At 32.7% G+C, this 15,421-nt stretch overlaps 1 protein-coding gene across 1 annotated transcript in view; it reads left to right on the forward strand.

Annotated features, from left to right (window-relative positions):
• LOC123566099 (myosin heavy chain, non-muscle-like) overlaps window positions 1-15,421 on the forward strand; it is a 183,160-nt gene that overhangs the window by 67,676 nt on the left and 100,063 nt on the right. The window contains exons 24-27 of the mRNA XM_053549186.1: window positions 3,710-3,777; window positions 6,398-6,525; window positions 7,848-8,025; window positions 11,683-11,730. Of these exons, the coding sequence (XP_053405161.1) occupies window positions 3,710-3,777; window positions 6,398-6,525; window positions 7,848-8,025; window positions 11,683-11,730 (422 nt within the window). The remainder of the gene's footprint in view (window positions 1-3,709; window positions 3,778-6,397; window positions 6,526-7,847; window positions 8,026-11,682; window positions 11,731-15,421) is intronic.

A 15,421-nucleotide genomic window follows, 5' to 3' on the forward strand; every position in this document is an offset into this window, starting at 1 on the left:
TGTACAAAATTACAATCATGTGGAAAAGCAAACGGTACCTTTGTACTGTAGAATTTTCATTTAAAATATCAATTAAGCACAATTTTATATACAATTTTATATACAAAGATTTTGTTGTTGTTTTTTTCCTGACCAATATACACCCTTTTCTTGAGAAAGACACAGTAGTCTGTATTTTATTTGTTTTCATATTTGAGCTGCAGCATGAGAAAACCAACATACTGCATTTGCGACCAGCATGGATCCAGACCAGTCTGCACATCCGTGCAGTCTGATCAGGATCCATACTGTTCGCTAACGGTTTCTCTAATTGCAATAGGCTTTGAAAGCGAAGAGTATGGATCCTGACCAGACTGCGCGGATGTGCAGGCTGGTCTGGATCCATGCTTGTCACAAATGCACTATGTTGGTTTTCTCATGCTGCGGCTCAATTTTCTTGTTTTCATACTTATGCATGAACAATTTCATAAATATAATTACATGTTTATATTTTTAGTTATGTTGTATGTTTACTTGATATATTTAAGAAACACTTTTCCTGTGTAATTTAGTGAGCTAATTAAGTCACCTTGTTCCATTTAAAGGTTAAACCTAACTTTCACTTTACTTGAAATTTATAAATATGTACATTTAAGTATTTATTTGCCTTTCCACCCTTTGTAAGTGTCTAGTAATAGGTACAATGTTTGAAACTGAGACTTGACTTTTAAAAACATACCATTTATATGCAAAAAATGAACATAAAATTATCATTATTTACTTTAAGAACCATATTTTGTTATGTATCCATACCAAGGTGGGGTTTTTTGCTTAGATCTTAATAGGGGCTATATGATGTTATTCTATTCATATGTGCTGTCAAAAAAATCAAACAAAATGATCAAATTTCTTAAATAGAAATTTTAAAACACTGATTTTGTTGTCCCTTAGGTATCAGTCTTTGTGCTACCCTTTTATGTTCATTGTTCCCATTAATTTTCATTTTTCTTTAGAGAGATTCTTCATCAATGTCATCACCAGATTCATTCATTCTTGTTCCTCAACATTTTCTCATTAGAAGGAAAGTGAGTACACCTGATTGGCTGCCATAGTGTCATATGATCATTTAGACACTTTTGATTGGTTGTAATGCAGTGTGTCTGCTCAGTTTTGAATTATTTTGACAATATTAATGCTCAGTTTTGATTGGATTGACAAGAAAGACATTTTAAACTGAGAATGGTGTGGTGTGGTTGTTAACATGAATTTTGTAACAAAGCAATGGCTTATTATGCAATTTCATACTTTAATGTTCACATTATTTCATTCTAATTGCATTTCATTGTAATTGTCTTTTTTTGTAATCGTCTTTTTTCAGAATAACAGTTGAAAAATAGAAATTCCTAAAATCTCCTTTTCAGAGATGGACTTTAATTTGTAAAGTAAATTGAACTTTTGTGTGGATGAAAAATGCTTAGACGCTTGCCTCTTAACATTTTGAAACATGCACAGAACAGTTCAAAGTCTGTTTTCTCTTACAACTGTAGTTAATTAATGCAATTTTCAGTTTAACCTTTAGCCTGCTAAATTCTAAAATGGACTCATCCGTCATTCAATTTGGGCAATACCATTAATTATTCAAAGGGGTGTTCACTGAAAATTTTCTGACTGAATAGTGAACAGTGCAGACTATGATCAGACTGCAAAGATGTGCGGGCTGATTTTGGTCTGTACCGGTCACAAAAGAAAGATCACTTGCCACTGCAGCCAACAGGTTAAAATGTAACACCATAAGTCTGAATCTTCTTCTTAAGAAAAAATTCTTTTAAATTTGTTGTCTCTGTTCTGCAGAGTTGTAATTATTTATGCGTTGCTGAAATGACTTTTTATTCTGTAACTTATACAGACATCAAAACAAGTATTGTTAATATATATATATGCATCTTTGGGTTAATATCACTTTTATTCAAGAATACAACATAAAATATGTCTAATTTATTTAATGTTAGAATCAAGATGGTACTACAGGCTTAAAGCTTCTGCAAGATGTATTTGAAAAACTCCCACCAAAGAATTTAATTGCTGAGTTTGTAAGTCTGTATGTTGTTGTTCCGAGATGTGGGGAATTGGTGTAATAATTTGAATACAGCTGTATGTATTTTTTGATGTTGTAATTGGGAAATGGAATTTTTATGAAATAGGACTGTGAGTTTTAACCTTAAATTGACTCTGTGAGAGGTAGAAACTTTTTTTCTGTGACATGTCTGTAATGTAAAAAACAAATTTGGCAGTTCTGTGATAGTTTTAGATGATTAACTTTAACAAGAATTAGACTTTGTGTTTTATTAACAAAAATGTTTAAAAGCCATTTCACATATACACTGAAAAAAAACACCAAAATGAACAAAATTACAGTGCATTTCAGGTTATGAAAAAATTCACATATATGCCAAAACCGAGATTGAAATAAAACTAAAATGAATATAAGCATGAAATAAAATCTGTTTAGGTAACCAGAATTGAACAAAAAGGGTGAAAAAGGTCACATTTTTCAACATGTGTATTTTTCTTTACTAATAAGAAAAACAGATTGAAACCACGTCTAGAATTCTCATGCAACTCCTGAACAAGTTTTAGGTCTCTCCAAATTTGTTTACCTACATCACAAGCACTCACTATATTTTTCATTGGCAATGTTGGCACCTTTGTAAAATTGAATGTCCAAGTCATATCATGCCGTCCTCGCCCATATTTAAGTCATTTCATATTTATTTTAATCTATTATGCCATGCCAATGCTGATTTTTGCTTAGATACTTTTTGTCAAAATTCAGCTTATATGTGGAAGCCTTTTGAGATTCTGAATTACTAGCAGTAATTACTGCAGTATAAGTAAAATGTTAGATGTATTTGGTATTATGAAAATTGTTCATTGGATAAAACTTACCAGCATTATACAGTCCAGCTATGTTTTGCTTAACCAGGCCATTGAGTTGACATAAAAGTTCTGAAAAGTTTTTTTCTATAATCTTATACTACCAAGACCTTGCACAAGTTTTCATTCCTGTACATTAAGTTTTAGAAAATGCAGTTCACCTGTAGTCCAAGGTCTCCAGACATAATTGTGTTGTTTGTAAGAAGTGAAATGTTATACAATATAAGCTGTGCCAGAGACACGTGTGCAAGGCAAATACCTCTCTACAAAAGGCATTTTCTTTCCCACTTTCAATCCCTGGAAAGGAACAACCTTTACAACAACCAAATCTCAGTCAAACCAGCCATGTTTTACCCAGAAATTTAGCACTGCAGACTATTGTATCTTGACCAGTTTAAGATAGCAATACAGGAAAAAATCTTGGCATTTAAGACTGTTTAACCTTCAGGCTCAGTCCTGTCCTTTTTAAAGACCTTTTATGTTGCAGTGCTAGTCGTAAGTGGACTGACATATGAGCCATAATAAGATGTTTTGAAAACCTGCCCAGAATACTTCACAATGTTTTATATAGAAAATGTTGTAAATGTTATTCACCTGCATGCCTATGGGAAAAGCTGCTACACTCCTTAAAAAAAAATGTTGGCAGTAATATAGAATTCTCCTTTCTTAGGAAACTATAATGATAAGAGAAAGCAAATAGTTTCAGATTACAGAGACAAAGTTGCAGCTTTTAAATTCAAAATAGGTTATATAAGTATGTTTACTTATTTACGATTTTGTTTTTTATGATTTACAGGAGAATGCCACGCTGAAAGATGCAGTGGGTGGTGATGGTTCAGTTGTTCCGAGAGTAGAACTTGAAAGGTAGGAATAAAACTGGGATAATCAGTACTTTTTTAAGGGGCTTGCCAACTTTTTTGAAATAGAGGTAGTTTTTCTATTTAGTAGTACAACTGACAGTGTATGAAGGGGCAGCGCACAGGGCTCTCAAATTATTGGTTTGTAATAGAAATAGCAGATATTATATGAGTGTCTTTTCATATTGAATTTATTAAACGTGTTGAAGAAAACGATAAAATGCGAGGGAGCCGAGTATTTTATCAATTTTATTCAACGCTTTTGATAAATTCAATGTTGAAAGACACATGTGTAATATTCTTTTTATCACATGTAAGCTTTTCCTGCTGAAACATCAAAATTTATTCTTTCTTTACCTACTATAGACCAAGTAAATTTGACTAACATCTCCTACTTAAATCGATGTCATTGTCAAAGCTTTATTACATTAGTGCATTATCAGATTTATGTAATGGCTTTATTTCTCTCCCACGACGTCAGACATGTGATAAAGTCTCTTAATGAAATTCTGGTAAATTTTAGAAAGAATATGTTGAATTGTTAGTATACCACTTGTCATAGTCATTACACCACCTGTAGTACTGTGATGAACACTTCTCCAAGTCCAGTGACTGTGGAAATTGTTTATTTGCTCTGGGTAACTATTTTGCTCATTTTGAACACAGTAATGTGGGGTTAAACTGAAAACTGAAAACTGAAACTGCTTTATTTGATTAAACGCCTAATTTTACACATAGTATATTCACTGGCGTTGTACATTAAATTTTACCAGATTTATATAGCGCCGAAGGCGCTTTACATAGTTTAAATACAGCCACATAGGGCGCATAATTCATCCTCTACTAGTACAGACACAGAGCGATCTGACCAGAGGGACAGAGTGAGACAAAGCCCCCATGACAGAGAGATCAGAAATCAGATACAGGCTTATCCGGCTAACTTAGCCTAGCTCGTTTCGAATAGACAGCCTGGTTCTTTAACGTGCCCAGTGTATAGCACTGATACACGCAAGGATTGCCTGGGTTCCTGACCAGTACACCTCTAGTTGGGTAGGAAACACTGAAAAGCGTTTCTGAAAATTCCCGAGTAGCTGCCAGGGATCGAACCCCGACCTCAGGATTGGAAGGCCAGTGTGCAAACCACTGAGCTATCCGTCCACCCATCCGTCCATCCGTTACTAGATTTACGCTTATTTTGAACATTATGTCTTATATAATTTCAAAACCATTTTAAATGTACCTAAAATAAACAACAAACAAAAAACAATTTTGTGTCAAATGCATTTTTTAAAACATCAAAATTTGTTAGAATTGAGATTGTCAGTGCTTGTTTTCAGATAAACAATTCTATTCATGTTTCCACAACATATTGAGTAGGAAGCTTGTCACTATTTTACACAAACACATAAAAATTGTTTGCGACTGTAAGATACCCATATATTACAAAGTATGTGGGAAAGAGAAAAGTTATGGGTCATTTTAGCATTTAAATTAAGATTTTAAAGCTGGAGGCCTCTAGATTTATGCCATAATAGGCAAGTTTAAGGCAGTATTTTTGGAAAAAAGTATTGTTTAATCTATAAAATGTATTAAATTGTTCTCAGATAGCTTCAGTAATACAAGTAGTATTGTTTAACATGCTTTAGTAATCCAATTAATCATAGCTTTTATGCCCCCGAAGGGAGGCATATTAGTTTTCAACTTTCCGTCCGTCCGTTCGTTCGTTCGTCACAACATTAACTTTTTTCATGAAGGCACTTTACTCGCGGACCACTGCACCCAGGACCTCAAACTTCACGTGCTGATAGTACTTATTGAGTACACCACCCCTACTGACTTTGGGGTCACCAGGTCAAAGATCAAGGTCACAGAGGCCAACGTTAACTTTTTGCATGAAGGCACTTTACTTGCGAACCACTGCACCCAGGACCTTCAAACTTCACATGCTGATAGTACTTACTGAGTACACCACCCCTAATGACTTTGGGGTCACCAGGTCAAAGGTCAAGGTCACAGGGGCCAACGTTAACTTTTTGCATGAAGGCACTTTACTCGCGAACCACTGCACCCAGGACCTTCAAACTTTACATGCTGATAGTACTTTATGAGTACACCAACCCTACTGACTTTGGGGTCACCAGGTCAAAGGTCAAGGTCACAGGGGCCAACATTAACTTTTTGCATGAAGGCACTTTACATGCGAACCACTGCACCCAGGACCTTCAAACTTCACATGCTGATAGTACTTATTGAGTACACCACTCCTACTGACTTTGGGGTCACCAGGTCAAAGGTCAAGGTCACAGGGGCCAACATTAACTTTTTGTATGAAGGCACTTTACTCGCGAACCACTTCACCCAGGACCTTCAAACTTTACATGCTGATAGTACTTTATGAGTACACCACCCCTACTGACTTTGGGGTCACCAGGTCAAAGGTCAAGGTGCTGTGGGGGCATTTGTCACCATTAGTGACAGCTCTTGTTTGTTTTAATTTATTGACTCTCTTTGAAAGGTTTGTAAATTTTGATGATTTTTAGGTTTATCTGTTGATGTGCTGCTTTAAGAACTGTTGAGAAAAAGATGTTGAAATATTTTACTGAACATAAATCTATCTTCATTTACAGGCTCACAAGGGAGAAAGAACGAATGCAGAGTGAGTATGATCATCTAAAACAGGAGCACGAGAATCTCGAGGAACGCCATCAGAGATTTATCATACAATACGGTCATGAAGGTTCGGAAACAAGGAAAGGTTTGTATAAACAAAAAAAACAAACATCACGGTCACAGATATTTTAATAACAGTCTGTTTAGTGAAATTTTGTTCAGAAATGAAACAGAAATACACTGAAACAGATAATTTGATATAATTTCACCTGGTGCTAGCAGCTTTGACATTTAATGTTAGGCTTAATCTTAATTGTGGTGAAGTTATGAAGCTGATATCTGAATACAAAGATATTCTCAAGTCTGCCTGATCTTTCTTGAAAAAAATCAGTTATGTCAGGTTATTACCCATGAGTGGTAAACAATACTGTTTCAGTGATGTTAGTTGTAAAATAGATTTCTGTGGGTTGATAAAATGCAACTTAAACTAACGTCTTGCCTATACATAATTCATTGCGTAACATACATTGTTTTGCAAATTTACACATGTTTGGGTGCATTTTAGTAATTTTGTACAGATGCATTTGTTGAAAAGTATTTTCTATCCTCCAGATATCTTTGACAATATCTGTTTGATATTGGCTCTGAAATAAAAATGGTTGAAAGTATGAAATGACTAATGTACACAATTGACAAATCAGTTATTCCATGAGCATAGTACTGTAAAAGCACATATTTTCGCAGGGTCAAAATTTCGCGAATTTTAAAATTTTGAGCATGTTCGCAAGGATTAATATTCTCGAAATTGTAAAAATGGTATCATACTTGAATTTGAATTATACTAATGGTGAATATTTATGAGAGGATTAATTTTCTAAAGATGTATGGTCTCGCGAATATAACGAATATTAAACCCCCGTGAAAATTTCTGCTTTTATCGTATTCATACTGGATCTTACTTTCAGCTATAGATTACTTTGATGCCTCTTATAACAGTTGTTGCCTGTAAATTTTTTATGTATATACATACATAAATACATACATACATTCATATGATTGATATGACCAGGTTTCATGAAGACAAAGAAGAAAATTTGGCCGCTAGAGTGGTTATATCTTTAATCTTCTTGTCAGGAAACACTGGCCCAATTGCAAAATTATATCACAGATATTTTTCATGAATGACCCTACATAAAAATTAATCAAGCAATCTTTGAAACTCAGATGAGCGATCTAGGGCCATCATGACCCTCTTGTTTTAACCCCTATTTCTTTCATCACAAAATGCTAATTTCATGACTTTGTATATGACTTTTATTATGTAATTGTAAAGTTAGAAGGATTGGCAAGGACTTCTGCAATAAATACATTTGTACAAAATTAATGAAACACAGCTGTATATGCTACTTTCAAATAATAATCTTTTATCAAAATGAAATTATGATTTTAATATGTATTTTTATTTAGACAAAGATATCATAGCTGGATTAAACATGGAGAAAGAAGCTTTAGAAAAGACAGTTGCACTCATTAATGGTCAGATGTTACTGGTAGAGGGAGGTAAAAAACGACTTGATGATGTGGTTGATGATCTTCAGACAGAGATTGTCTCCCTTAGACAACAGCTTGAAGAGGCTGAGAAAAAGTAAGTCTCATGTATTTTAGAAGATTCATTGCATAATGCTACAACTTTAAATAAAAGTAAAGAGAATGTCACTAAATTAATTAAAAAAAATCTGATAATTTAGAAATAAAATGTATATATTTTTAAAGCCATTTGATGAGACTAGGAAATAAAGTTAAAAAAAGAAAGACTATTATGTTAGTCATGTAGTAAAAAAATTGATGCAAATTTGATAAAAATTCAACTGTATTTTATATTGTACTCTATCAGAACAAATTTCAACACAGTGTTACTTCCCCTTATCAGTAGACATTGCCACTAACTGAATTTCAGCTAAGTTAATAGTTTTCCCTTTCTGAAGTTATTTGTCTGAAGTTTATATCTCAATAGTTATACATTATATTTTGCTTGAAATAAAGTAATTAACTGAAAAATAATACAGAAATAATAAATTTACTTCATTTTCTGGCTTTGTGATGCACACTCGTTAGAATATAAACAATGAAATTATTTTCAAGTAGTTTGAGTCCCATCAGAGAATTTGACAAATGGCTTGAAGCAAAACATAAATTGAATACTTCCATCATGTTCTTAAAGACTGCCATAAAAGACACTACCTGTAGATTTTGGCAAGCGCTTGATTTGTGAAGCATGTGGCCATTTTACGATTACATGGCTTTGTCATTGTCATGTGAATTGTTTGATGGCAAGGGATGATTGTTTTACAATATTCCTGTGCAGAGCCTGATATTTGATACCTTTGATATGTTTTTTGGTATCTCGCATCACTGTCTGGTTAAAATTTTCATGTTTAGGTAGGGTTTTTTTCTGGAGCAAGTCTCTTAAAATTTAGATAAACATTTTGGATTATAATGTTAATAATTGTCAGTCAAAAGCAAAATATTTATAGGAGACAACAAGTTTTATAGAGAATTCATTTTAAAAACTCCTGTTTCTTTTGTAAAATATGTAGAAAGTCCTTTTCCTGATTAGTTACATCATACAACCTGAAATAGTAGAACTTAAGCTTACACTGTCTTGTTTGAACCATTTTAATGTTTCAATGTACATCTAGCTGCCTAAAGAATAAATAAATTTGTGAAAGATGAATAAAGATTTTATGATTTGACTGTGTAATTATTTTCGAAAATTTAAAGTAGGTTTTCAGTAATGACAACAGCTTTTAACATGAGATGTTTGGCACTTTTGATCTTTGTAACCAATAAAAGTATTTTTACTACAGAATTTATAGGAACAACATAATTATTTATAAATAAAGAAGGCTTTTAGCATGGAGAGTTTTATGATCTGTAGCAGTGAAAAAACAAACAGTTGTGAGTTGTTATATATAGGGGTAATGAATGTTTCTTCGTGTTATAACATCTGCAGAATCATGTTGGATTTGTTGGTGCACGAGCCCAGTAGGGCGAGAGTACGAACGATTCCCGAGGGATTCTAAAGATGTTATACCATGGAATTAGTTTGCACTAAAGCTGTTCTAGCATAAAATGCGTTAAAACTAATAAACAAATACATTATCCCGCAACGTCATTAAATTGAACGCAACGTCCATGAAATGCATGGAAATGTCTACATTATTTTTTCCCCGTTGATTTCATTTCATTTTGAACTGTCCGTTTTGGGGCTACTACCAGAGTCATTGCTAGTTCAAGAATATTTATCAGCTGTTTTATATTTCCATTTATCATTAGCAATCAAAATGCAAGGTTAAAATTTTTCATTAAAATCACATTTTTGTAGAGTAAATGGTTCACATTAGAATAAATGTCTTATGCACAAGTGTGGCACATTTTGATACTTTTGTCTTTTCTCGTTCCTATATTTTCCACTTAAAATCTTATTTCTTTTTAAGTTAGCTCATTATGGAAAATGTTAAGAGTACTGATCTGTGTAATAATGGTAAGAAATCCAGTCGTGTCAACTGGTTACCTATCTTTGTTGTTAAATTACTTGTTTAAAAAAAAATAAACACATTCAAGAATCAATCTTTTTATTTATATTTATGATTTATATTAAAAAAAGAAGATTTAACATAGTTATATGTTTTTATTTACTAAGACATTCACAGTAAGTATTATATTGATCAGATAACTATATGAGCCGTGCCATGGGAAAACCAACATAGTGGCTTTGCGACCAGCATGGATCCAGACCAGTCTGCGCATCCGCGCAGTCTGGTCAGGATCCATGCTGTTCGCTAACAGTTTCTCCAATTCCAATAGGCTTTAAAAGCGGACAGCATGGAGCCTGACCAGACTGCGCGGATGCGCAGGCTGGTCTGGATCCATGCTGGTTGCCTACCCACTATGTTGGTTTTCTCATGGCATGGCTCATATGTAATTTACTTTCAAAATTCTAAACTTAATGCTAACACTTACTTCCAGACTTACATGATATTACTCAATGTATTTTGATAGAAATTCTTTGAAGTCTTTGCCATTAATTGAAATACTTTATTAATAATTCTGTTGACAATATGTATTTTCCAAAAACTGTGTCAGAGATATTTTGTGTTTTAAAATGTCAGTGAGTTCTAGACATATGTGATGATAATACCTGCGAGACATTCGTGCAGATAATTAAATTTTTAAGGTGTTGTTACAATGGCACGTAATTTAGTGACCAAGTGCCGTAACAACTCTAATTACAAGAAAAATTATCTGTAATATTAGAACTAAAAGTGAGTTATTAAATTAAACATTACCTGTTATAGACATCCAGCACGAGAACCTAAAGATATAATATCTAATATAATATCTACCTAGAAAGTCATTAAGTATGTGAAAACCAGAGTGAGAAATTACCAAAATTATATAATTGGATAAAATGTTTTTGTAATAGAGTAATTATTCATCTTTTATAAAAAGTAACATCTCATCACATTGTTGCAAGATTATATTTTTTTTTCAGTTTAAATAAGATATAATTGTTACTAGTACTATAAGCTTGGTTTTGTCTTAAATTGGTCTCGTATAATTTCTCTTTATCTATCACATTCTAAAGTTATTTTCTGATTACATGTATTTTTTCTTCGTTTAAAATATAATACACACACACTGTTCCTTCTTTAATATCTATTTTGCACAAATCTTTACTTTTAGCTAAAAGTGAAGACATAGCATTTCATTATCTGCAGCGATTCATTTTCAGTCATAACATATTGTTAACAACAACAACAACAAAAAAAAACAAAAAACAACAACTGTATCCAAATGAACTAACAAAAAGTGCATGTTTGAAAGAATAAGCTTAATTCAAGTTAAAATGAATTGGCTCAGGATACGTTGAGGTTATAATTATGTTTAGATACATGTAACAAGATCACCGAAATGTTACTTGCAATTTTTAGTTTAAACTCAGGTTTTTATTATCATATGTACAAAAAAAGGTGACTTAGAAGACCTATACCCTGTTCATAATAAGGTAGCCTGAATATATCATGTTTCTTTCCACTCTTTACTTTTCAGCGTGCACAGGCTTTCCCTCTTTCTTAATAACATACTGTGAAATATTACAGAAAGGTTTCTATAAAAGGCTCCATTGTCACATTATCTCATTTCTGTACATCACATTTACATTATCTTAATTCTATAATTTATATTTTTACGTTTTCATTGTGTCTCATGTTAACACTTAACTAAACATTTTCCACAAAAGGATTGCTGAATATGTTAAAAAGGAGACCGAGGATAACAAAATCCACAGGTAACGTATAATGATGGTGTACGCTTCAAAGTAACACATGTTGAGAAATGGGATAGAAAGAGTATTCTATAACTATTGTTAACACCTAATCCAGTTTTGTATTTCTTTCCAATTGATCTGGATTCTGTAACAATCTATCTTCTCTTTAAATCTATTGATAGATAGGTGGTTATGGTGTCAAGATGAGAAATTTATATGTTCTTATATTACGTTACCAGTTTTAAATTACGTTACTGGTTGTAAAGGATACTGTGAGGTGCATTGATGTTAATTAAACATGAGGACTGTTATAAAATGTCACTATTTGATTTACTGAGGTGATTCTATGAACTATGACAAATGGAAAGCTAACACTTCATAAAATAATTCTAGATCTGTAGAAAATTATTCCTTGTATTATCTGTTGAAAACTACTTTGTTACATTAACATTTTGCCTTTCAACTCAATGATTTGATACAAAAGAATGTCATCAAATATAGTGTTACTAAAGAATGTCATCAAATAGAATGTCATCAAATATGGTGTTACAAAATATACAGGTGTTTTCCATTAATCATGTTCCTATTACATTTGTTGCTGAAGATTTTGCCACTCTCCTGATATATCTAGATCTGTATATCTATTAAGCATTTCCTCCAAAATAAGAGGAAGTGGTTAAAAAAAATTATTCAAAAAGGCAGAAATATAGTAATTCATCAGACAGTTTCTCTATACAAACCAAACTTTGAATTGAAAATTGATTACGAGGTTTTTGCAGGACTTTTATGTAGTAATTATGTCTCCCACCACACAGTGGTGTAGGAGACATATTGATTTACTTCTGTCTGTCTGTGTGTCTGTCACAAATCTTGTCCGCACTCTAAGTCGAACATTTCTCATCCGATCTTCACCAAACTTGAACAAAATGTGTTCGACCATAAGTCCTCGGCCGAGTTCAATAAGTAACCAAATCGGCCCAGGCACTTCAGAATTATGGCTCTTGAATTACCAAAAATCGGCCTTTTTACTCTTGTCCTCGCTCTAAGTTGAATATTTCACATCCGATCTTCACCAAACTTGAACAAAATGTGTTTGCCAATAAGTCCGTGGCCAAGTTCGATAACTAGCGAAATCGGCCAAGGCACTTTGGAATTATGGCCCTTGAATTACTGAAAATCGGCCTTTTTACTCTTGTCCGCGCTCTAAGTCGGACAGTTCTCATCCGATCTTCACCATACTTGAACAAAATGTGTTTGTCAGTAAGTCCTCGGCCAAGTTTGATTACTAGCAAAATCGCCCCAGGCACTTGAGAGTTATGGCCCTTGAATTACCCAAAATCGGCCTTTTTACTCTTCAAAGGTATATTTGTAGTGAGTAAACAGTATATAATGACTGACTTACTATAATGATGATTAGGCAGTTGTGGGAGACAAGTGCTTTTCTCAAAAGCAGCTCTAGTATTTCAATAACTACGATAAATTTGTCACATGACAGTTTTGCAGCTTTCTGAATAGATAGGATATTCAGTACTTTATAACGAAATTGTACACAGCTGAAGAGATTTTTCCCCAAAAATGAATATACTGGGTTTTCAAACCTGGCTAACTATGTCAGGTCAGGATAATAAGTTGTACATTACTATTGCAATGGAACACACTATTCTTTTTCTTTTTCAATTTTTACCATTGATATGTTAAGATATCTAGGTATTTCTGTTCAAGATCTTTTCTTTTGCTATTTGAGACATATTTTCACAAGTTCACATATTGTCTGACAAAAAATATACATATTTTTTGCCATATATGTAAGTGTTGTTCTTGTTGTGCCAATATATTTGATATCTTTGGCATAAATAAGGTCAGTCAGACTTCATTGAAATTTACAATGTTGGTCAGTTCATTCATGTCAGTATCACAACACTTAGCTACCAAACACTCGTCAATTATTACTTCCCAAAAGTGTTTTTGACAATTCTACATTTTCTCTTACTTGCCTTGTTCAGTTAGCAAATGATTCTAGTCATATACAGTTTTTTCTACCCAGTTGTTTTATCCAAGAATACAACTAATTTAGTGTAACATTATAAACTCCTGGGTCAAACCCTGACATTTCTGTACCAAACAGAGATACAGGCTTAAGTGCAAGACTGTGTCCAAGTATTAGAACATTGTGTGAATGAATAGCTCAGGTTGCATTCAAACTTTGCAAATTATAAAAAAAAAATGTACTTACGTCTGAAAAACTGACTTAAATTTAAAACTTAAATGTAAAAAATGTACTTAAATTTACAAATTATGAAAGTAGTTTTGCCCAGCTAGCTACCTTCTCTTGACAATAATGTAAGAGCGTTATTCTCTTGGGTCTGTCTGACATTTAACAGTCTCAGTTTCATTACACATCAGTGCATCTCAAACATTATGTCTATATTTGAAAATGTTTTAAAGTCTTCTTTAAATGCCATGTTATCGCAAGTTGGTCAAATGTCATAAAAATTTCATATCACTGATCAAGGATTTTAGTTGTATAAAGTATCAGTAAATTTTTAGCAGTTATAGCCCTTTTTGCCTGAAGTTTATACAAATACTGCAGCAATCTTAATTAATGATGTTTTTTTTTTAATTTACCATGAATGAAAATTTGAATAAAGATAATGGTTTAAGGATAACATGGTGTAATAGCCATATTTCATATCTTGTAACTGGATGGTAATATTTAAATGAAATCTGGTCACTTTAAAGACATTCAAAATTAAAAAATTTTCACCGAGAGATTTTTCAAATTTCATAATTTTTTTGGGGAGATAATCGGTATTGAAGTTAACAATGATGCCTATGGGAAATATATAATTTCATTGATTATGAGAATTGAACTTGAGTTTCAAGAAAATATTGCAGTAGAAAGCTGCATTATATAATTCTGCTACAAATATCAAAAGAAATCTAAAATTCCCCGTGGAAAGGTAGGATAAGGATCATTTTTTTCTAGTTTTCAGGGAGATAACTCATGAAAACCAAATTATCATGGGAGGTAATTAAGGAATTTTTTGAAAAACTCTGTCACTATATTATTGTCAATATGCACTAATTTCTATCGTTGACATTTTTAAAGCTTAATTATCAAGTTGTATGTACGCTTTGGTGAAATTGAGGCTATTACACATGTATCCTTAAGTCACAGAAGAATAAAAAAATTGCTAGCAGTTTGGTTAACATTTAGATATCTGATGTCCACATTTTGATATGAATATATTGTATTGGAGTAACATGGAAAGTACTTTGATTCGATATTATGATAATGTTGAATTTGTTAATATTATCTCAAATGCTTTACTCCGACCTGAACTTTGTAAAATAATCATGTAAATAACCTTACACATTGGTCACTTTTCAAAAAATACAATATATAGCAGATTTTGAGATGATTTTAGCAATCCACTGTGGATGAGTTACTTTGATTAGTGGCTGCTGCAACACAGAAATGAAAGTCTGAAAGACTGAATTAACAGACTGATTGAGTTTAGCAATAGAACTTTTCTTTGTAGATATTTGACCAACTTCAGGCACCTTATATGTAAACAGAATTTCAAGTATAAATTCCCCCTTTACAGCATGATTACATATTGTATAAGTATAAACATGTATGTAACAAAGAGGCAAGATACTTTGATATTGGAGGGAACTTCTCTTTGATGGTGTTAAAAGTACAATCAGA

The sequence above is a fragment of the Mercenaria mercenaria genome, chromosome 8 (assembly GCF_021730395.1).
Source record: "Mercenaria mercenaria strain notata chromosome 8, MADL_Memer_1, whole genome shotgun sequence".
In the NCBI taxonomy this organism is placed as follows: domain Eukaryota; kingdom Metazoa; phylum Mollusca; class Bivalvia; order Venerida; family Veneridae; genus Mercenaria; species Mercenaria mercenaria.